Here is a 24,146-nt window from a genome sequence, read left to right as displayed (position 1 = left end):
GGAGGCATCAACACACAATCGTAACAACATTTTAGAGACAACTTAAGACAGATATATATCTAAATCAGAGGTGCAGCAGGAGAAGGGGAGAAAATAAAGAGAGCTCCATAGGCACACGCCTGCCAAACAGTACAAATACCACAATGCTCATACAATAGCTTCCAGTCCCCCACACAAGACACTGTTGGACACTGACAAAAAGGAGGAACTTCTCATGTCATAACAATTCCATAGGATGCAATCTTCCTCCTTTTTGTCTTAAAACTCTTGTGCTGAGTGTTAACAGCAAGCTGCTAAACAGCTGCAGGGTTCCAGCTCTTAAATGGGTACATTTCAGGCTGGGATGCAGCAAATTTTTGCACATGTGCAATTTTAAACATCTGAGTCCTTTATTCACAGGGAGGAGGTTGGCACGTACATCTTTACCCACTCAGGAGAGAAACCTTATCCTGTAGTGATTTGTAAAGCATCTTGGAAGGTTAGCAGATGTTTTTAGCAGCTAATGTTGACAGCTTTCATCTCTGAGCTACGAAGGTGAAGAGGAATAAGAGAAAATCCACTTGTTCCAATTTCCCACAATTCAGGTAAGTATAAGCATGCACATTTTCCACTTCCAATACTGAAAGCCAAGATATCACATCTGAACCAGGGAAGGGTGACACTGGGTCAGACAAAATGACCTACCAGCTTATGGCTGGGGTCCTGTTCCAAAACACTGTGCCAGGAACTGCATGATGTCCCTGTAGATCCACAAATCCTCTGTGTTGCTGCCACCCTCACCACAAAGCATCTCCCTTTTCCCTTCAGGGAGGGGGAGAGAAGGAAAAAAAACCAGGATTTTCAGCACCTCACTTCCAAACTGCCAGATTTTACTCATCAAAGTCAGAAAAAGATTCTCTGCAAATGTAAACACTTCTGACATTTCGGTTTCGCACTATCCTGTGCTGCAAGTCCAATCCATGAATAAATAACCTCATTCCTGTGCTCTCCTAACGTAAGACACAAGCAAGCTTTACCAGGAATTCAGCTGAACCAAAAAGTAAAGCCAGGGGTTTGGTTTCCACGCTACAGTCCTGAAATCCAATAACACCCCCTCAGCCCCCCACCTCTCTGCTGCTGAGAATTAACTGAAAAATACAGCTATATAGAGCTGGGGTTTTAATACTTTCCCTGGATGGAATTGTATTTGATGCTGTTCAGCTTTGATGACATACCCCAATGACTTCCTTGGAAGAAATCCATTTAGCGAGCTTGCAAATCACGCTGTTTCAGTTCTGTGAGTGCCCATGAGAAATGTGCATTTTCAATCATAAAAGCTGTAGAAACAAAATGGAACTTGGGAGACATAGGCAGAAGAATTCCTTATCACGGCTTGGCTGTGTTCACAGAACACGTGCTTACCGTTTCTAACTCCGGAAGACTATTTACAGGAATCTGAAACACAAGGCTGAATCCAAAAGTAAGAAATGGATACATTTCTAGAAGATAATAATATTTTTTTTTCCCCCATTGCAAAGGAAAATTGGAGACCCTGATTAAAACCAATACACACTCCACAGCCTTTAGCTTCTTCTAGGATTGTAATACAATCTATTCACAAGGTGCCAGATTTACAGAGGTCCCCTTATATTTATGTGGTAGGCTACTTCATTTTAGGAATCCTTTGAGGAAGAAAAAGCAAGGAAAAGCTTTCTTTACCTCCAAAATTCTCTTCTAATGTGAATAGGAGATGTTACGGTGGGGAGGAACAGTTAGCAGCTCGCACCGCCACAGCATATTCCTCACCAGCAGCAGATCTTTGAAGCGCTCTGCCAGGAACCCAGAAGCTTCCGAAAAGATGAATCAGTCATGCTGAGTTGAGAAAGAACATAAATCTAGGGGGAATTTTCAAAACCGATTGAAAATGGTCTTCACTGGGCATTATCTGACATACTTTCCTGAAAATACAGCTCATGTCTTCAGGATTCAGTCAATCACTGACAAGATCTTTGACTTAAATGCATTTGTACCCAAGAGAAAAATAAGAGAATTAGGGCAAAATGTGAGATGCTCACAGTAAAACCTGACACTGTTATTTTCCGGGTATGATAAGACAACTCCTCTCCCATCAGCCAAAGCTGTCTCATCCTTTCCTGTACACTCTTCTTACCTGTGTTTCCCTCAGCCTCCTGTTTTGTCCCTAGTTTGTCAGCTGCCTGCATGTTCTCAATTTGATTAGTTCTTTGTTTAGCAAAGTCCTGATCCAGGCCTACAGTTCTGTGTGCAAGAACAGTACAGCTCAGTTACTATTTACACCTCAACAAAGGGACCTAAATTATATATTAGCATCCTAAAAAACCTAGCAGCTTGAGACAGTGCTTGGAATACAGTGTCATGAAGATTTTCTCTTGCAGGAAAGCAGGTTTAAGAAGCTCTTGCTCTTCCCACTGCATTTTATCCTCTCAGTTGTTTTAGTGCAACCACTTGATGCCTTGTTGTAGCAACCTGCTGCAGGGTAAAAGGACAAATATCTCCACCTTCCCAAGAAAGGCTGCTGGCTTTTAAAACACTCATTGTTTCAGTAGTCTGATATACAGCACAGTTCCACAGACAGCATCAGCATAAACTCACACTCTGCTCCTGGTGGTTTATCATGGTGTAAGAACATCTAGAAGCAGCTTTACCACTGGAGAACATTGATTCATGGTACCAAATGCTGAAAAACAGCTCCTGGTAATGCCGTGTCATTTGCATTGACCTTGCAGTGCTGGGTCAAAGGTTGGACTTGATGATCTTGAAGGTCTCTTCCAACCAAATATATTCTATACCTTTTCCTGGTTTAAAGTGATGTTGCATTTTGCATGAAGCCTGCCACACTTTTACCCCTCACCTAGATCCATCACATGCCAAAGAGACTCCCTTTTAAGTTAAATGCTCTGGAAATTAGCAACCCTGAATGGCTGAAGCTCTCTCTTTTTCCATTTACTCTTGCAGATTCTGCAGCAAATCAACAGAACCTTGTGCTCAATAAGACCAAAATAAACCCAAGAGAAACTTCCAATCTTTCTCTACTACAGAGAGATGAAATCAGTGCAGGCTCCATAAAACTAGAGAAATTGGAACAGCTCACAGCTATGAGTATCTGCCACAACAAAGTGCTTCTCATTAAGAGAAGTGGTGAAGCTATACAGATGAAGTTTCATGCTCCGGTGTCACAACAAGGTACAAATCAATCAAAAAGAAGTATTTTTTCCTAGCTTTTGAGAGATACCTTCATGCTTTGGGTCTTTGGAAGTGGCACAGTATCTTCTCCTTCCCACAGAGATCTCACAAAAATCTCAGACTGGATTAGGAACAGAGCAAAAGCTGTATTTGCCCTGCTCAGAGAAATGCTGCTTTCCTGGTTTTCCTTCTGGAACATGGCTGGATTACCCTTTTTTATTTTGCTGGGATGCTGCTTTGGCCAGATGATCCTACCTACTTTCTTCCCCAGACACTGCTGGTTGACCATGTTGCTCTGACTGAGATAACAAAAAATTGAGCAGTCCTTGCAAGGGTGACTTGATATTATCGAGCTTCTGAAAGGCTGAGACTGCAGCAACTAGCTCTGTCTCACGAAGGAGGAGACATTTGCATTACAACATGTACACAAATAACTTTACCCACACAATCTCTCACTCAGACATCTTTCAAGGTGTGAAAAAATCTTTAAGGGAGGAAACATCAAAATGTTGAAAAATTCTTGTAATTCTGAAAAGAAAATAATTCCTCATAAGTCAATGCAAACTCTAATGGTCTCTTTTGCATACAATCTTGAGTTGCTGTCTTGTGATAGCAGTCTTCAAAGAGTGGACAAGCTCTGAAGATACCTAGAAACACAATTTTCTTGCAGACTTTGGTTTCAAATATATTTCCCTTTGGCACAACATTTTGACAGTCCTGACATTGTACTGAGCCAAGCATTTTTTTCAATCAGTAAGACAGACTTTTGCCGTGGACTGTAATACCAATCGCCTCCACATTTACCTGTACATACCACAAATATTTAAATGGCCTTTATTGACTTAAAACAATTGTGAAAGAATTGCATTTTATTGGCTTTAACGTATTTGACATGTTCAGAAACAGAATAATTGTCTCAATTCATAATCATAACAAAATTATTAGAAAAACCAGTAGAAAATAAACAGCCCTGAAAGACTGGCAATTTGCTGAAACACCCAGAATGTCACACTTAGTCAGACAAATGTGCCAATGACAAAATCTTCAGGCAGCAACTGCCATAAAAAGCCATAAGCTTTAAAATGTGTCTGTCCCTGAAGAATCTGAAGTGCTGTGTACACTACTCACACTCTGTGTTTGGTTATCTGTGTCCATGGAGGGCAGCTTCACTGATACCTTTGCTGCAGAAACACCTGAATTTAAATGTGGGGCAGCAGCTTCTCCTAAATAAAAGCCAAGAAAAACACAAAAAATCAGAATAAAAGAACCACATTATTTGCTGTCTAAAACAAGCAAGTACATGGAAATCATCTCCATACTCCACCTCTCCATGGAAATACAAAGACACAGACACCTTTATTGTTCACTGTCTTCAGTGCTGCGGTAGCTATCAGAGTTCTCTTTAACAGGTGACAAAGGGACGAATTTCTGTGCAGATCAAGACTGGGTTTGTATTTACACACAGATACACCACACACACACACACACAAGCAGGCCCATACATATATAATCTCCAGTAGACCCAGAATAATTTCAAATATGTACACTAGTGTCTTACACACAAATTGTTTCCTAGATACCAACAGTATTTCTGAATTCCATCTATATCTATGTGTATGTTTGTATCACAACCTTAGAAAACCTTCAGGCTGTTGAAGATCACATTCCTACATAGGATCACAAAAAGCAAAGCAACCCAAGTTGAGCCTATTGGCTACAAGTCCTACAGAGAAAAACAACTCATCAATGCTTCATCTGCCCAAAACACAAATTAGTTTCAATTCTTCCTATCTGATATCCATTTTCCTGACTCATTGAGAATCCTTCTTGCTACTCCTTTGTGGTTCATCTCCCTTCCTGTATCCTCTGACAGATGCCAGAGAAAAATCTACACAGCCTCTCTACTGGAGATCACAGAATCACAGCAGGGGCTGAAAGTGACCTCTGGAGAACATCTAGTCGAACCTCCCCTGCTGAAGCAGGTACCCCTAGGTCAGGTTGCACAAGAATGCATCCAGGCAGTTTTAAAGTCTCCAGAGAAGGAGACTCCACAACTTCCCTTGGGCAGCCTGTTCCAGTGCTCAGGCACTCTCAAAGTAGTTACTCCATAAGTCCAAGTGACACCTCTTGTGTTGTTTGTCCCTGTTGCTCCTATCACTGGGCAGTGCTAAAAAGAGCCCAGCCCATCTTCATGACCTCCACCCTTTAGACACTTATATGCATTGATAAGATCCCCTCTCAGTCTTCTCTTTTTCCTGGCTAAAGAGCCCCAGTTCTTTGAGCCTCTCCTTGTAAGAGATGGTCTAGTCCCCTAATCATCTTCATGGCTTTCCCTTGGACTCTCCCCAGTAGTTCCTTATGTCTCTTGAATCTGGGAGCCCAGAACTGGACACCAGGGCAGAGGAGACCAGGAAGAGAACTTCCCTTGATCTGCTGCCACACCCTTTTTAATGCACTCCAGAATACCTTTGGCCTTCTTGGCCATGAGGGACCATTGCTGGCTCTTGGTGAACTTGTCCACTAGAACTGCCAGGTCCTTCTCTGCAGAGCTGCTTTCCAGCAGGTCAGCCCTTAACCTGTACTGATGCTTGGGGTTATTCCACCCCAGGTGCAGGTCAAGATGTGGCATGCAGGACTTGACAAGTCACATTCATCTTCCAGAAAGCCCTAGCTGGCACTTTGCCACTTCCCATTCTTGTGAGCTGACCCTGCAAAAGGTGGGACATCCTCAAAGGGAGAAAAGCACCTGCACAGCCTGACCACCACTGTGCCAGCAGCCCCTGCAAGGGAAGGAGACACATCCCACAGAGCTTCCACCACCACCGGTTGCTAAGCAGCTGTAAAAGATCGCTGCAGAACTGAAAAGTCCTCCTGATGGAGAACCAGGGGAGGGGTGGAAATTAACCTGTAGCCATACACCAGTGATGGGAAGGGAGAAGGTCATGGGCCAGTTACTGTATGTAGCCAGAGAAAGGAGATTAGATGAATCAACTCATGGAGCAGGGGCAGAAAAACATGAATCAAGGCTACAGACACAGAATGAGGATGGGAGAAATAGCATGGGATGAACAGTACAACATTTACAAAGGTACAGAAAGAGCATTTTGAGATTTTTGTTGTCTCTGGGATATTTATTTTCAGGGTAGCAGCTACAAGCATAAGAGACATGTATGAGTCTATGTACAACAGCAAAGGCTCTCTTAGAGTTTGCATTTATTCCAGTAAGCTGTAACAATTCTCCCTTCCTCTGTGATAGATGAGGTAATTAAAACACTATTTTCCCAATAAAAGCATGAAGTTAGGCTTTCTTTCACCCCAGTTAATTATCTACTATGTCACTCTAGTACTAACCTGCTTTCATCTGACTTGTAGCAAAGCACACTTCAAATGGCTAATTAAAACAACAAAAACCCAGTGCTAAAATAAAATTTAATCTGCTGTTTTTCATGCTAGAACAGCAGCCAACTGCCTAGGACGTCAAACACAAATGAGGCCAAAGACATTAAAAGCAGGACATGGAGCAACCTGTGCCAGCCAAGACTTCTTCCCCTCAGGAAGGCACAGCACTAAAGAGAGGTAGCAAGAGCACAAGAGCATTTTTGGTGACCCCAGGGAATCAACATGTCACCTGCTTGCCACAGCTGCTTACACACTTTGCAAACAGCAATGTTCATAGTTTCACTTAACTATCCTCACTAGCTGGACAGCTTTCATCACCCCCAACCCAAATCCCTCTACAAAGCACAGCTGCCAGCATTTGGGTTGGCACGGGCCTGAGCAAACCTAATGCATAAGCAGCAAGAAGCCATGAGAACTCCCACATTTTCTGAACATTACTCAAAAGCACATTTATGGTAACACCACAAAGATGTGCAAGCAACATATGTGCTTTGTTTTTCCAGAAGTACTTCCATGAGCTTGGTCTGTAGCCATGTTTGCGTGATAAAAATAGGTTATTCAGAAGGAGAACTGAAGAAAATCCAAGAGTTTATTTGGTTAGACGTGAAGCTGACACACAGTAAAGACATGAATGTGTAATGCCCAAGGAAAGTCTGTAAATCATCCTAGATACTAAAGCAAACCTCCAACGCTCCATGTAGTTGGATGCTTTCAAAGCTTTCCTTTGTTAATAATTTCCACAGTCATGTCACATTCCATGATGTCATTGTTTCAATAGCTGATTTCAGGTTTGTTTAAAAAAAAAAAAGGAAGAAATGGAGAGGGGAGGGGGGAAATACTTCCTTATCCCAAAGCTCTCTAGTAGCTTCCCAAGTGTTTGATCCTGGGGTGCTGAAAGAAAGGATCATATTAGCCCACGTTCTTCCTAACACATACTCTAACGTATTTTACAGACGTATTATAGTTCGGTTTTATGATAGTTATAAAATGTTAAAAGGACAAAAAAAAAAATTAATAATTCCATCTACTTGCTCAACAGAAAAGTTACCAGGTCCTGACTCATCTAAATATCCTTAAAGTTAAGCTGAAACATAGGAAAAGTAAACATTTATCTTCTTTTATTCCCAGAAATCTGAATTCTTTGGCTTTGTTAGATGCACACAGAAAATACAAAACCTGGATTTATAGCATTTCAACTATAAAAAAACCAACCTATGGCTATCCTACATCAGCTACCTGGGATAGGCTGCTTTATGGCTGCAACTGTCCAGAAGAGAAAATCTGGAAACTCTACAGTGGCCTAAAGGCACAACTACTAAGTTACACTCATGTGTGCTTTATTGCTATCACCTCTTGCTTAGATCTAGCCTCCTGCATACACGGCGCATGAAACACATTCATAGATACATAGAGGGATGGGCATGTGAATAAATCCATAAATACAAATACACGTTTAACTGCTTGTAATCCAGCTGACATACGTGGTTTTAGGTATACATATTTACTGATTTATTTATCTGCCTTTTGTTACACTCATCCCTGGCCAGCTCCTTCTTTAACAACATGATATTCCATTTTATTTCTTCCCCCCATCAGAGAACAGCTCATCACCAATGCCAAAATTATCTCCTCTTACCCATTAGCTCTTCACCACCACAAATATGCAAATTGCAGTCATGCTTCTAATCTGATATAAAAATGGAATGGAAAATTCCTCCATGTACAAAGGAGTGCGGGGCAGGAAGGCAGGTGATGTTCCTCAGCTTTTTTCCCCATCTCTTTAGAGGCTCTGGAAGCACTCAGAACAATTCTGTAATCATGTACTTAGATGTGTTTATAAAAATCTTCCTTGTTAAAATCCAATAAATGAAACATGCAACCTGAGGTGACCCCTAGTTCTCCAAATTCATCGTCACTGTCTAATAGAATATGTTCACATAAACTGTGAAAACTGACACTCGGAATATGTGTCAGGGTCTTTGACTGGTAGAAACTTGACAGTGACTGAAAACATCTTGGTGACCCACTGATGGGAAAGGTCGGATCTCAGATTAGACATTTTTCCTGTTCTTGGCAATCTATAACAAATTCATGTGCAGCACTAAATTTCTAGATCTCTGCTTAACAGCAACATAAAAAGGAACGCTGTGTCAACCGTCCAGTGACCTGTGAAGGGAGTTTTGTTCCAAGAGGTGCTGTTGCACAGAGCGTGTGATGTACGAGTGTGTGATGTAAAAGCGTATCATGAGTATGGAAAAGGAATTAAACACACCAAAGGAGGTTTGGTTCCTAATACCATATGGCAGCAATAAGAACAAAGAAAAATGTTTAAATCTTCCTTTATTTTTTTTTCTATTTGGCAAAATAAAAAGTCTAAACAAGTCTGGCTTTTAAGCCACATAAAACCTGTGTGCTTTAACTCCTTCTAGTCGGTGTTCTTACATTAAATAAAACTTCCATTTTTAATTTACCCAGAGGTAAGCCAGTGAAAGGAGCTTGCAAGTGAAGAGAGTTATCTTCAAGACAAGGGAGAGATTTGAAGGATCAGGACCCAGGTTATTGTTTCAGATTACATACATACGACTTGCAAAAATTTAAAAGCAACTGTCACCTGCCAGCAAATCTCCCTCTACTCTCTAACTGAAGCAGCTACATTCTGGAGCAAGAATAAACTTCCCAGCATATATGAAAACAACTCCAGTGCACTTCTCTCATTCCTTTAATAGCATGGGACGATATGAATGGCTTGTTTCTTCTTCTGCCAGATTCCAGCTGCTTCCCTTTGTTTATTACTGACTTCAAAGTTTAAAAGACTGTCCTGTCCCAACAAATAACTTCCTCCAGATGGCATTATCTCAAGTGTTCAGAGCATTGGGGACAGCACAGCACCTGCAAATCTGTAACTGAGTATCTTAAAATCTTCAATGACATTGCCTTTTTTTTTCTGTGTCATTCCCTCATTTTGCTTTTTCTCTACCAAAAAAAAATAATTAAAAATCTGAGGTTTAATTACAAAGATCATTAGCAGGGAAACAGAGTTGTCAGAAATTCTTCACAGTAATTACTGTAAAGTAGAATAACAAAAGCTCAAAGGTAACAGAACCACTATCAGAAGAAACTTTATCTACTCCTCTTACCTGTGAGTAAAGATGTGAGATAAATATTTGTGCCAATATGTGTGTAATCTATGTCTCTGTGGATATCCATATGGTACCAACGAGGAATTCACTCATTTTCATACATGGTTGTACAGGCAAGTTGCCAAGTATAGCAACCCAAGAAGCAAGAGTTTTGGCAAAATCAAAATTATTTCAGACTTGCTGGGCTAACATTTACTGATGAGAAACATTCACATTTTGATGTGCAGCAATTCTGAAGGCTACACTGGAAAGAGCAAGTACACTGCAATGTCAGTCATATTACTATCTTATATACAGTATTTCCAGGTCAGACTCATATCTAGCTACACCATGTGCATTTGCTATGTAATTTAATGCTTCTGGAATTTAATAGCTTACACAGTTGAGAGTTGAAATGGGAAAGAACTTGTGACATGGCCTCGAGATGGTAAAGAGTGCACATTCTCAGGAATAAGCAGGACCAACAACAGTTTCTCAAAGAATCCGATTGTTTGGTATTCTCCATTCATTAGAAATGAAAGCTCCTCCATTTTTCCAGCCCTGACCACCTTGAATCCAGATGCATATTTATGTTATTGTGAAGGTGTCCTCGCTCTGCTCTGCCAGAAATGAAGCAAAAATGCTCATGTGCATGTGTATTTTAGGGCAAAGGCTCTCTTCTCATTGTGTAAATGGTTTGCTAAGCACAGGGTCTCCAGCTGCAGGTCAGAAACCACCTTCCACTCAGACAGAAATACAGAAAGCAAGAACAAGATGCTCTGCAAATGCATGCAGGTCTGTTTTTGGAAATCAAAAACAGACTGCCCCCATCTTAGCTGGTTTAATGACAAAAAAAAAAGGCTCTAGGCAGACTTAGGCCAAATTTCTAGGGCTGAGTTACATGAAAGGGATAGATTTACAATTAAAACACTTCAGTTGCTTTACAGAAATGGACTGACATAGGTAGGACTTGAGCCAAAAATGTCTGGATTTAAAAGCATGAGTCTACTGCTTGAGCTGAAAAAACACAGTTTCATTCTCAGAGGCTTCAGCCAACTCATAAACCTCCATAAGTGGGCCACAGACACCAGCAGAGACAGAGAACTATATAATATGAGTTCAGTTCAAGTTTTGACCTAAACTTGGCAAATCCCACCTTCCTATGGTGTAATGTACTTACAGAAACTCTGCATACAAGCACACAGAAAATAAACATGCATCCACACACGCACCCTTCTTTGTTTGTTTGTTTAAACCTGAATGTATTTCTGAAAATAAAATAAAGCCCTGTATCAGTAGACAAGGGTGGGGGACAGGCTAAGCAGCTAACAAATTTTTCAAAGCAGAATACTTGAAAATTATTTTTCCTCCTCTCAAGCCTGAGTTCAAGGTTCAGTGGTTTTCCAAAACATGCTAGATTCCCACCAATCACAACACTAAACACAACAAAAAACCCCTAAAAATACATAAAATAAACTAGAACCAGATTTTTCAGAATCCTAACCCAGAGACTGGTAGGGAAGGGCAGACAGAAAGCAGCTCCAAAAACATCTAGGAATGAGATTGCGGAGTTTACTAAATAAATATTTCCTTTTGGTGCTGAAAATCTACTCTGCTCCTTTAGATCTGGCATATTCTCCTCTGTAGAATATCTCACTGCTTAACGAGTTTGTTCCCTGGCCACAATTCCTCCTGTTGTTTCCCAGCAAATCACTTCCAAAATACATGCAACGATCTTTCCAAATAACTACAGTAATTATTAAGAAGGAATATGAAAAGTCAGCATGACTTTTCCATACAGATGCCTGTGATTTTTGGATGTACAATTTGGCTAGGAAGAAATAGTCTTTTCTCAACTTCTGAGCACTGCTCTTGCTTGACTGCAGCCATTTTCTTGGGGAGGACTGAGATGAGGGGTCTGTGGTAAACCCTGAAGCAGCAGCTTTATTTCAAAGTCAAAAAGGAGGAGTTGGTCTATTGCTAGTTCAGAGTCTTTGAAAAACACTATGAAATGTGTATCTTGGGCAAGGGCTGGGGGGAGGAGTAATCTCTAAATCCACAGGAGACAACCTAGGTAAACGCTGGTGGAATCAGGAGAATCTGACAAGTGATAACTAGAAAAACTGCATATCTAATTGTGTAATTAATATTTCATTTGTTCAGTGAAAACTAAGTGTCACCTACATGCCAATCTTTTTCTCATTTTCTGCAAAACCTAACAGGCAAGTGGACAGGAAGGTAATTTTAAAAGTGTGCTGCCTGTATTTCCACACTTTCATGTCTGGGAATCCCAAATACATTTTAATGCCAGTATCTGAAGCAAAACAAAGCAGAAAAAAGCCCCAAACCACCAACAACTCAAATGATCGATAGTGGGAATTCACATTCAATTCTTAGATAAAGTTATTCAGATTTCCCTCAGGATACAGAATCATTCACTGCAATCCTAGCAGTAGGACTGTCTCCACAGAGACCTTGTATCTTAACAATATTAATTGCAGCAATACTGCCTTCAGCTTATCTACATCATAACACAGTGCTAGACATAATGGCATTCATAGCCTACATGGGGAGTGGCAAGTGAAAAATCAATCAAAGTACCTTTTTAATTCCAAAGACTTACATGACCTGCTTTTATTCTTAAATAATTACAAAATAATTTACAAGAGTAATTAAAGTTGAATGAACAAATCCAGTGATGTCACATCATAAATTAGGGTTGCAGTGGGTTTGAAAATTAACATCTTGCTCTTGTGAGACCTCACCTTGAATACTGCATCCAGTTCTAGTGTCCCCATCATAAGAAGAACATGGAACTGCCAGAGCAAGTCCAGAGGAGGGCCACAAAGATGATCCCAGAGCAGGAGCACCTCTGCTAAGAGGATAGGTTAAGGGAGCTAAGGTTGTTCAGCCCAGGAATGAGAAGACTCCAGGGGGACCTTATAGCTGCCTTCTAATACCTGAAGAGAACCTGCAGAAAGGCTGGAGAGGAACTTTTCCTAACAGTGTCTAGCGATAGGACAAAGGAGAATGGTTATAAGCTGAGGGAGAATAGGTTTAGACTAGATCTTAGGAAGAAGTTCTTCAGTAAGAAGGTGGTGAGACTCTGGAGCAGACTGCCCAAAGAGGCTGTGGATGGTCCTCCCTGGAGATGTTCATGAACAGGTTGGATGAGACCTTGAGGAACCAAGTCTAGTTGAGAGGCATTCCTGCCCATGGCAGGGAGGTTGAAGTAGGTGATCTCTAAGGTCTCTTCCACCCTAAGATATTTTGTGATTTTATTATGATCTTTCCAGTTCATACTTGAAATGAAGATGGGTGTCCCAGTGAGGGGATCCCCGAAGCAAATGATGTTCTTTTGTAAGCTAGTGTACCACCTAGGGCACATACTGGGTTACTCTGGAGTCTCCTGCCTTCACATCAACTTGGCCCAGGCAGTTAAATTACCAGTTACTCCAACATGCTGCTCTTATCCCAATATGTGGTTGTCTCTTTCACTTGGGATGCACCTATGACAATCTCTACTTATCAGACAGGTTCAGTATGTTGTGTGTCAAGAGTGAGAACATCATCTGCAGAAACGCTTGTGCTGCACGTGCTTCCTAGGCATTACACACCATCCAGCCCTAGTAACTCCTCAGCTACAGGGCTACCATAAAAATTGCTAGGAATGTAAGAGGACAACTTTCAGTGTAAGAAGTCACTTTAAAGCGTCATGGGAAACCTTGATCAGCTCTCCTTCCAACAGACAGAAAGATTTCCCGGTCAAGGAGGTTACATCCCCTCCAGCCATTGCAGCACCCAGACTTCAATGAAGGATAGGGGATGGGTATCAGGAAAACCATCAGAACCTTTCTGTACCACACAGCTCTTCAAGCAGTGCTCCAGGGCAGAATTTTCTCATTGCAGGGCGCTCTTCACATATATTGAAGTCACTAAAAGCATTCCTATACTAAAAAATCAAACAAGATATACTCACACATAAAACAGCTGCTCAAATAAAGAGTGTTCTTCTAGATGACATCAAGCTGTATTTCTCCATTTTGAATAGTTAAATGTTCACATAACTGTGAATTTGTTCTGATGATTTTCAGTTTAAAAAGTCATGGGATTCTCTATATGGGAAAAGTTTGCCAAGATTTCTATTACTGTACTACCATTACAAAGATCTGGCATATTAAAATGCTTATACCTACAGCACAATTACTCAATTTTGGTAATTACATCTTTTTAAAAGGAGATTATGAATGTTCTCCCCAGGAAAAACAAAACAAAGCAAAACCAAACCAACCAACCAAACCCCAACCAAACAAAAACAAAAAAACCCCAAACCAACCAACCAAAACCACAACAAAACCCCCCAAACAAAAAACAAAACCCCAAACAACAAAACAAGGCAGAATAAAACTACCCCTACATACTTAGCATTTTGCAGTGGGTACATTCTAATAAACATTGGAACATCTCTACATGTGTTTTTAGCACATATGCTGACAAACAGCATTGTAGAATCATAGAATGGTTTGGGTTGGAAAGGACCTTTAAAGGTCATCTAGTCCAACACCCCTGAAGGGAGCAGAGGCCTCTCCAGCTACATCATGCTGCTCAGAGCCTCACCCATTTTGACTTTGAATGATTCCAGGGATACAACTTTGATCACCTCTCTGAGCAACCTGTGTCAGTATTTTATCAACTTCAGTGTAAAAAAAGTCTTCCTTCCCTAGTCTAAACCTACCCTCTTTTAGTTTAAAACTTCTAAAAGACCTCATTTCCAGTTATTTGTTAAACAGCAGATGATCGCTAAATGTCTTGCCATTTCTTGATACCAATTAACTTTGAAGAGTGTATTAGGAATTAGCACTTTGTCTATTAGCTCTGAAAGGATACTGTTGTAATCTACATAAGTAAGCATAAGTTAAAATAAGGACAATATTACATGTCTTTACTGGAAGATCTGCTGGAAGACAGCCATTATTTTGGTGTCCAGGCTCTATTTTGCCAAAACCATCTAAACCTTGTCCTGAAATGAGTACCCAGTGTGTTGACAAGTAACACAGCCTGTACAATTTAATGCCCGGAACCAAAGACTTGAAGAGGTCTGAGATTAAATATATGCTTTTATCCTGTGTGATTTTAAAGTTCATCAAAATTGGAAATGTTTAAATTTTATGCAATAGAGATAAGCATTCCTCCTGGTTAAAACAAAACAACAAAAGCAACAATAAAAGAATCCAAGAACCTTGGCTTGTTACATGGGAAAAAGTAAAAACAAAATCCCTTTGCAATACATGGGTGAATCTGAGCTCTAAATCAGTAGAACAAATGAACTGCAGAAAACCACTGCTCCACAACTATGCTACATATTCAGCACACCACACCACCTTTTTAACTCTCTCTTAGGCACACTGCTACTCATTTTAATACCACACACACCTCCATCTCTGCTAACCACTATAGAAAGTGGGAAAGCACAGCAGACTGCTCCCAGCAACTCTGCTTCTTCAAGATTTCATTACTGGCCAATGGTTCCCCAGCAGCCACAGTGAAACCAACAACTGTTGTTAGCAACCCAGGAGCAGCTCTGCACAAATCTTGGAGCAGTGCCCTGTGAAATGCTGGACATACTCCTTTGTATTAGGGTCTCATCTGGGCAGATGTTCTTTACTTCTGAAGCTGCGCACACACAGGTTGAAAATTTGAATGCTGGCTGTGTTAACTGATGGTGACAACTCCTTCCATTATCTACTGCCAACTTATTTGAGAAAGCATTGCAGCCCTTGGACATTCAATCTTTCCATTTCAAGCTGCTGGTGCCAAAACTGGTTTGCACTCAGTTCATCAAGGGCCACAAACATGATTAATACAGCTTGTAAGCAGCCTGAACGAAAATAATTCATCAGTTGTCTGGGTTTAAATACTCCTAGACAAAATACAGGGAAATCTGCACTGCAAAGGAGCCTGCACAGAATCCAGTTGGCATGTATGGAAGCAGCTTCCTTGCAGAGGTGTGGGCTCCTGTGTACTGCTAGGACACCATTTGTGCAGGTGAATGGCACCTGGGTGTCTTCAACACTAGTGCACACACTGCAACTCCTGAATTTATATGGGTTCATAGCAAGAGCAATTATGGAAAGCTCCTAAAGAAAGAGCTTTTGCAAACCCTCCACACACCTGACAGTGACATAAACCCAGTTATTTAGCACAGTACTAATCTGCCACAATGACACGCAGTGTGTACCAGCAGGAAAAGGCAAAATCCCCCTTACCACATGTGTCTTATGGAATTTAATGGCTCCCTGGCATTTTACTTGAAGCAAATTAGTTGACATTATACACACACACGTGCACTCCCAAGTTCAGGAACACTTACTCTGCAAGTATTGGACAAATCAGTCTGCTTTCTAGCAGTTTCTTACACATGCTTACAGTAAGACAAATTTTAAAACTGCATTATCTATTACTTTCTTTCTCTCTCCCTCTTAAATACAATGAAAGGACTGAATCCAGAATATACTTAAGACTCAATACATATAGAAGTTGGGAAATATGCTTCTCCTCACCATGACTGTCACTGAGCATTACAGGGCCGACAGAAGAGCAGAAGAGAACAAACGCCTAAGGATCAACTTTCTTTACACAAGACAACATTTGAATGTCACTGTTATTTGATGCAACGCTGAGGTTTTGTACATCTTGGAGGGAGAGAATGCAGATGTTGCAAGGTCTCTCTGAAAGCAGACTGCTTACTGCTACGTAGGCAGGCTGGCAGAAAGAGGCCTGCATCATGCCCAGGGGCTGTCAGTGATTCCGCAATGCAAACTGTAATAGAGTTTTACTGTCCAGGTTACAGAGTTAACCAACCCTTCCCTCTTCCTCCAGAGAAGAAATAAACAGGTTCCTGCAGGCTCGTTGTCCTTTGCTCTGTATTTTCAGAAAGCGACTTGGAGAGTGAGCACCGTGTAGCATTATTCACACAACCTACATTTATCATGCACAGAAAAGTTCCCTGGAAATGCATTCTAAATCTGATAAGGAAAAAAACCTCATTAAGAATCATTTGCTTGTTTAATTTTCACTTATTGAGCTTTAATGTACCATAAAAGTAAGTAATAGCAAGAGTGCCTTAAATAAATATTGCTTGTCTTGTACTCACTAATGTTTTAGAAGAACACAAAACTGCCTCTAGAAACAAGAAGCTGCTGGAGAATAAAAACCAACCAATCACATAAACTAAAATGAGAGCTTTAAAGAATTTTTTTGTTGAACATGGAGTTCAACAAAAATGTATTCTGTTCACTGTACACACGACACCAATGGGAATAAGAGCCAGTTCAAGTTCTAAGTTACTATTACTTGGGTAATAGTTTCAAGCTGCAAGGCACAGCTGTATGGGCCCAGCCAGACAGGCTATCACAGCAATGCTTTGATAGCATGGGGCCCTTAAGTGTCAGGATATAGAAAAGGCAGCAGTTGTTGGCTGTGAAAACAGTCTGATACAAACCAGATGGGGACTTACTTGATGGGCAACACAAAGGAAAACAATTGGCTCATTCAACAAAGTCAGGCCACTGCCCCAGAGAATTAACAGAAGACAATAACAGTCAACCAGAGTTGATGCAAACAAGAAACAGCCATGTGGTTACGGTTTAAGGAATTGTTTCTCCTCAGACTAAACATAAAGTTTTGATTTCTAATTCTTATATTCATTAATTTCAGTCTCGTTTACAAGCCCCCTTCTTCCTCCAAAGTCTTCCGTATAATTCATTTATGTAGCACCAGCCTTCACACACCTACTTAAACCAGAAAAAAAATGACATGACAAAGGCAGCTAGATTAATCTAATGTTTCCTCAAGCACACCAAGACCACAGACAACTTTCTGAACCGTGTCAGAACAACATTACAGATACACAGCACACAGTGTGTTATTAGACACGTTTGCATGCATATGGCAGCGTAGTTACTGATTCTTTTGGATTTGCAATGTATCGAGCCCAGTAGGTCACATGGTGGGTTACCAGAGTACAGATGTCTTCCAGTTTTGTGAAGAGTTCTTCTGGTTTCTTACTTCTTTTTTTTTTTTCCTAAGTAAAATTCAATTATGTTACCATGTAACAGTTTTGTTTCTCAGGCTACAGTTAAAAATCTATTTAAATGGCTGTTACGAAACTGGTTTTAAAGCAGTCAAAAATTAGAAAATTGGCTATTTCAGCCATAACTCAAAAAATCCCCAACCCACTCACTTTTAGAAGCTTGTAGAATATTATGGTCCCAAATCTTAATTGCTCTTGCTGTTTTATTACAGGAAATATGGAAGTGACATGTGCAAAGGTATTTTGATTACAAATTACTTACAGAGATTGCACAATAAGTCAGACCTCTAAGGGCCTTCTGCAATTTCACTCTCAGACTGAAAACATCTGAACTTTCTTTTCATATACTTCAAAATATTCCCTCTGGCAGGCTCTGCACTGCAGTGCTCTAACACAAGTGAGAAGGGCTAGATGGCACACTCTGAAAGACAGTCACAAACTTGGATACCCAAGCAAGTACGTCTACAAAATGCAGTGACACGCAAATGTCCTGGCTGCCTTATGAAATCAAATCATCCTGGGACCCATCAGCTTTAGCACACCACCACACATCCCCTAAGTTTCACTGTTTCTGGAGATTGCGTGGTGGCTAGTTCACAGATTCCTGAACTAGCATGATGTAAACTTCTCCTGAACACACCACTTGGACCTGCGATGGGTACACAGGAAGTCCACTCTTTATAAGCACTTTGCTTTCCGTGTGGATTTGCAAAAAGCAGCTGGGCTGAGGAACTGAATGTATGGTTCTCATTTAACAGCCCACACTGCATAGACAGTGCAAAGAAGTTTGTCCTTAAAAGAAAGTAAAAGAAAAAAGTCTACTGAATTAAAGGAGTATAGAGTCAGGTTCTAATTGTCATCTCAAGTGGTTCTACCTCTTAGCTGCTGCGGTTCTGAAGCACGTGAGCAAGGTTTTACTTCAAAGGAAAGATTCAAATGCAGCCTTGGCCACATTTAAAATACTTCAGTTTCTTGCCATAAGCTCAGAGCCAATACTCCAACAAAGCCGTTGTGTGCTGCGCTCTAACTGAGCTCAAAGATCTCTCCAGCAGAATCATGAGGCTTATTTCCAAAAGCACAGCCAAATTCTTGAAACCTCCAATGAAGGGGTGGGTTGTCACATCCCAGCAGAGAGAAGATTTTTGCCCGCAGTGCTGCTATTATTAATTTTTCACATCATACATGTTGAGGTTAGAACACATTTTTTACACAGAGATGAAACTTGGGGTTGAGTCTCTTCGTCTGGCCATTTCTAGAAGATTATGAATCTCAGGGACAGATCAGCCTTTACCAAGCCTTAACCTCAGAGATCCTGGCTGTCCATAGCCTTGCATTTAAAAGCAGATGAGAAAGGACTGAAAACCTCTTTAAATCCCACATCTGCTCTTGTAAAAAATGGGTTTGGACATCACTCATCAGAGAACGCCTCCACAAAGGCCAGCATGGAAAGGCCAGCTGGAGCAGGGGGAGGCAAAACTGCCCAGCCTCAGTTAACGTGAGGACTCCAGCAGGAAACTGCTCCCCCCCCTTTTCTATTCTCCCTCTCTCTCTTTTTTGGTTTGGTTTTTTTTTTTTTTTGCTTTTTTAATCAGGAAGGAAGCTTCATCTTCAGAAACAAGCATTCCCTGTGTAATCTCCCTGCTTGCCTGTCCCTAAGAGTGGGTCCAATTACTGAAGTAAGTTACATGCACTTTTCAGAAGTGAATTGTGTATTTACACTGTAACTCAGGCAAGTAAATATGTCCCATTTATAATTCGATTTACGTAACAGGGCACAATGGCAGCTATTAAGTAAATAAAACCATTTTCTCAAGATCTGCAATTATGGTTTTAAGATTACAAAAACAAACTAAAAAACTCCAGAAATTAAGCAACTGCTAGCAAATTCCATGCTTTTTACTTCTAATGAAGATACAATGGCCTGACAAGGACAAAAACTGCAGCTGTTAAACTGTCTTTAAACAAACATAGCTCTGCCCAAGTCTTGCAATACGTATACTGCATAAAACAAGGCCATGATATGCAACTCAGAGATTATTATTTCACTGTACCAACCTGAGTTAGGATGGAGGTCGGCAGATCATCCCATATTAAGTCTAACCTGCTTTGATGGCATAGTTTTGAGCCCAAACACACAGGTAATTCTACCAAACCCGGAAAGTTGAGATACACATATGGCTGACGATTTACTATTTTGCATTAAAACTACATGCCTATCTGACATTAAAAAAGAAAGAGCTAATAGAAAATCAAAATCATGCCATACACAAAGAGAAACAGTTACCTCCCTGCAGCAAAAGCACTGGGCCGGAGGGGAAAGGCATTTTACAGACACATTATTTTGTGTCACACTCAACAACTTTCACTCAAGTTGTTTAGAACTGCGGTTAGAAACAGTTCTTCCTTCTTTAAAAGCAAAACATAAGTTTTAGATTAGTGAAGAATGACAACAGAGATACAAAGGTTCTAACTCTAAATGAAGTTTTTCTAGGTGTAGGGTTTTGTTTTTTTTCTGAATGACAGCATTCATGACAAAAAACAGAACACAGTAGCCCACAGACAAAATTTAACCCATCTCCATTACTTACTACCGCTCCTTGCAAATGCAGTCACCAAATGTACATTTGAAACTGGTACTTCAGAGATGAGGACTTGTATTTTACTTTCAAAATTAGTTTGATGGAAGATGGAATGTGTCTTAACCAAGTTTTACATTTGCACAACACTCTTACAAAATGCAGCCCCATATGCAACCTCAGCAGTGAGCAACAGGTCACACATGACAACTTTAATCTTCACTCACCAATCCTTACCCTGTTTTTAAGAAGAAAGCTACTTTGGCAGACTGCATTTCTCAAAATCAGCATGTTATCAGAGAGTAGCATTACCATTATTTATATAGTATTCTTCATTTGGAAGACATCCTAGATAACATTTACTCCATGCTGTTGCTTCATTTGAAAGTTTCCTGGGCTCTTAGTCATATGAAATTAATCACATGGGCACTAGCAACATGTATTCATATTTAATTACAGGCAGGCTTTGAATCTCTGTATTAAGAAGGGCAAAACCTGCACTCTTTTCAGTGCATGAAGTAGAAAGTCTGTTTACTCCTAAGTACCTAGAAAGATAAGCAAATAAAGTACCTTGCAACGACACTGTTCACGAGCGTGAAAATTGCCTGTAAGTCAAGCCCTTTCATAATACAATAAGCAGCACATTTTATAAATAACATTACCATTTGATTTTGGACACCAGTGATCTATCTGTCTTTATTGGCCAGTTAGGTTTTATTGATAACTTTTACGGCTACTCCTCACTGCTGCCAGCAGTACAAAAATTTGCAAAGCATTAGAGAAGAAAAAGGAAGAAGTTTAATGGCTGAGAATGACAGCTTTTGTAAATCCCCCATCTCCTTTATAAAGGAGGTTTGGGGGCAGACAGTCAGAACCTGTGGGTTATTCATCACTCACATTAAGCTACCTCCACTCACTATATACACTCTCACGCTAGTAATTTCTCTTCTGCACAGACACTGCCTACACAAACTCCTACAGCTGTCTCCTTCCAGTTTTTATGTAGTGCTTTAAAGAAGCTGAATTGGGACCTCTTTAAGAACAGGTAAAGCTGAAGGGACTATAGCTGCCTCTGCCCAAGGGTCTCCAAAACCAACACAGCAGGTAAAGCAGAAGCTCTTCCTTCTGTTGTGATGCTTTCAGACACACACAAGCCACTGAATTATAAAGGGCAACATCTGCCACCCCTGCCAGCCAGACAAATAAAACCAACTCAGCACGTACTGAAGACAGCAAGGCTCCATTTCTCCTATCAGCTCTGTAAATGTTTGTCCAAGTTGAAATACGCATGTCTGATACTCCTTGTCTTCACCTGCCACCATACAGTATCCATTGCAACGTGTTCCCAGCACCCAAAGGCATGAAGACTTCCTGGTCTGATATCGATACCTATTATAAAAGAAATGCAACTTCCATGCTAAAGAAAAATATGTGAGACAAGAGGCTTCCTTATCAGGCTGTTAATCCAAGTATAGATGGCATCCTAGAAAATCCTACAGTGTATCTGCCAACTGAACTAACACAGAGTGGGCAGTGGGACTACCTGAGACAGCTGAAATACTTCCTGACTCCAGCTCTGCTGGTACTGATGCACTGGGCTGAAAATTCAAACGGCTGAGGAGTGGAAAGTGACTGAGGACTGGAAACACATGAGCTGGCAACGTGTGCTTACAGCCCAGAAATCCAACTGTATGCTGGGCTGTATCAAAACAAGTGTGACCAGCAGAATAATTGAGGTGATCTTCCCCCCTCTGTTCTGCTCTTGTGATGCCCCCAGCATAAGGACATTGAACTGCTGCAGCAGATCCAGAGGAGGGCCACAAAGATTATCAGAGGGCTGGAGCACCCTCCCTGTGGGGACAGGCTGAGAGCTGGAGTTGTCCAGCATGGAGAAGGCTCCAGAGAGACCTCAAAGTGGCCTTGCAATACCTGAAAGGAGCCTACAAGAAAGCCAGGAAGGGACTTTTTACAAGGGCTTGTCATGATAGGACCAGAGGAAATGGATTGAAGCTTGAGGAAGGGCAGATTTAGACTGGATATTAGGAAGAAATTCTTTGCAGTGAGGGTGGTGTGACACTGGAACATGTTGCTCAGGGAGGTTGTGGATGCCCCTTCCCTGGAGGTGTTGAAGGACAGGTTGGATGAGGCCTTGAGCAATCTGGTCTAGTGAGGTGTGTGCCTTGTAATGCCAGGGGTGTTTGAACTAGATGGTCTTCAAGGTGCCTTCTAACCCAAACCATTCTGTGAATCTATGAACTATCTTTGCAGGCTGTAACCTCTGGCAGAGGCTGTAGCATACTCCTGAAGATAGTAACTCCAACCAAATGCTCTGCTGAACAAGCAAAAGACAATGATGTTTATTACAACACATCTTGTTGTAACATCTTGCAGTGACAACACTTCTTGCAGTGAGGTACTGAAGCACATCATTTAGGAGAACTAGGAATCTAAATTTAAATTCATTTGCCATCACTGCTAACAAACAGGCACATGAATTAAAGTAGTACAAACAGACTCCAGTCTCCATTTTAAGTACATAAATGAGTAGCAGGTTCAGGAGAGATTATTCTGACCATTTTCTATGACCCACCACAACACAAAGGACACAGAACAGCTAGGCACGCCGACTTTCTAGATGCACATCAGTTCTTTCTTATTAAACCATGGACTCTGAGCTGTGGAACCACTAATTTGTGAGAAACTTCTCCTTCCAGAGAAAAGCTAACTGGAAACAGCCCTCAAGTTGATGTAAGCATTAAGTACATGGGGAGTCTCTGTCCTTAGGTGGCTTACCCAAGCCCATTAATTTTTTTTGTGTGTCCCCCATTTATATAAGCAATGTTTGCATGAAAGGGGAAAGGAGGTCAGCCTAGTCAGCCTGCTACCATCTGCTTTTATTCAGAGTTACTCAAGATCAGTGCCAGTGGGATCAGTGCCCATTAAGAAGGTTTATTGTGTGTGTTTATTTTTTGCTCTTTACAATGAAGGCAACAGCAATTACTGTAAGTTTGTAAAAGTGCATACAAATCATAATACACAATACAAAGCTGCTTCAGTCAGATCCTAGCGTGTTTACGAATCCTACACAGGCTGTGAGAAAGGCTGCTTTGGCACAACACTTTGGATAGACTGGTGAGGAGTGTATTAGTGTCCAGGAGATCTGAGACTGTATTTAATACTTGCTATCAAGGCCATACCCTGCTTGCAACACACAGTGATTCCAGCTGATTCAACCCCCCATGAGAATCTCACACAAAAGAAAATGCATCCCAGTCCAGCCTGTCCCCCAGACAGGCTGACAATAGGTGGATTTATACAACAGGAAACTGGAACTGATAAAAAGATCAAAGGTAGACTGACAAAGTGGAAATAGCAATTTAGGTCTCTCAGCTAATACATTCCAACTCTTAAGAGTGGACAGAATCACAGAATCATAGAATAGTTTCAATTGGAAAATACCAAGTCCATCAAGTCCAACCATCTATCTAAGACCACCATTTGGAAGTAAAACCTTTTACATTATTAAGACACACATAAGAACAGAAAATCTCCGAATCCTTTGGTGTCTGTGCAATGTGATGCAGACCATTGATGGCCAGCAAGCACTCGTACTTGGAACCATATGATATTTTGAGGCAAAAAGGACAGACCACCTCCAGAATGTACATTGGATGGCACAGGTTTATGAAAAAGGGACCAGTCCCTCATTATTTGCACTTACAACCCCTATGTATGAGTGCAATACCAGGCTTCATTTTG

The 24,146-nt window shown here is 40.9% G+C and overlaps 1 protein-coding gene across 1 annotated transcript in view; it reads right to left on the bottom strand.

The window, feature by feature from the left end:
- Positions 1–3,510: 3,510 nt before the first annotated feature.
- Positions 3,511–24,146, bottom strand: part of KIAA0586 (KIAA0586 ortholog) — an 80,411-nt gene continuing 59,775 nt past the window's right edge. Inside the window, exons 33-34 of the mRNA XM_054161707.1 lie at positions 9,738–9,793; positions 3,511–4,424 (exon numbers count right to left, since the gene is read on the bottom strand). Coding sequence (XP_054017682.1) covers positions 4,279–4,424; positions 9,738–9,793 — 202 coding nt within the window. The 3' untranslated portion in view covers positions 3,511–4,278. The remainder of the gene's footprint in view (positions 4,425–9,737; positions 9,794–24,146) is intronic.

This window comes from Dryobates pubescens, chromosome 5 (assembly GCF_014839835.1).
Source record: "Dryobates pubescens isolate bDryPub1 chromosome 5, bDryPub1.pri, whole genome shotgun sequence".
Classification (NCBI taxonomy): Eukaryota; Metazoa; Chordata; class Aves; order Piciformes; family Picidae; genus Dryobates; species Dryobates pubescens.
The sequence above is the reverse complement of the archived record's forward strand: the minus strand, read 5'-3'. Positions and strand labels throughout refer to the sequence as shown.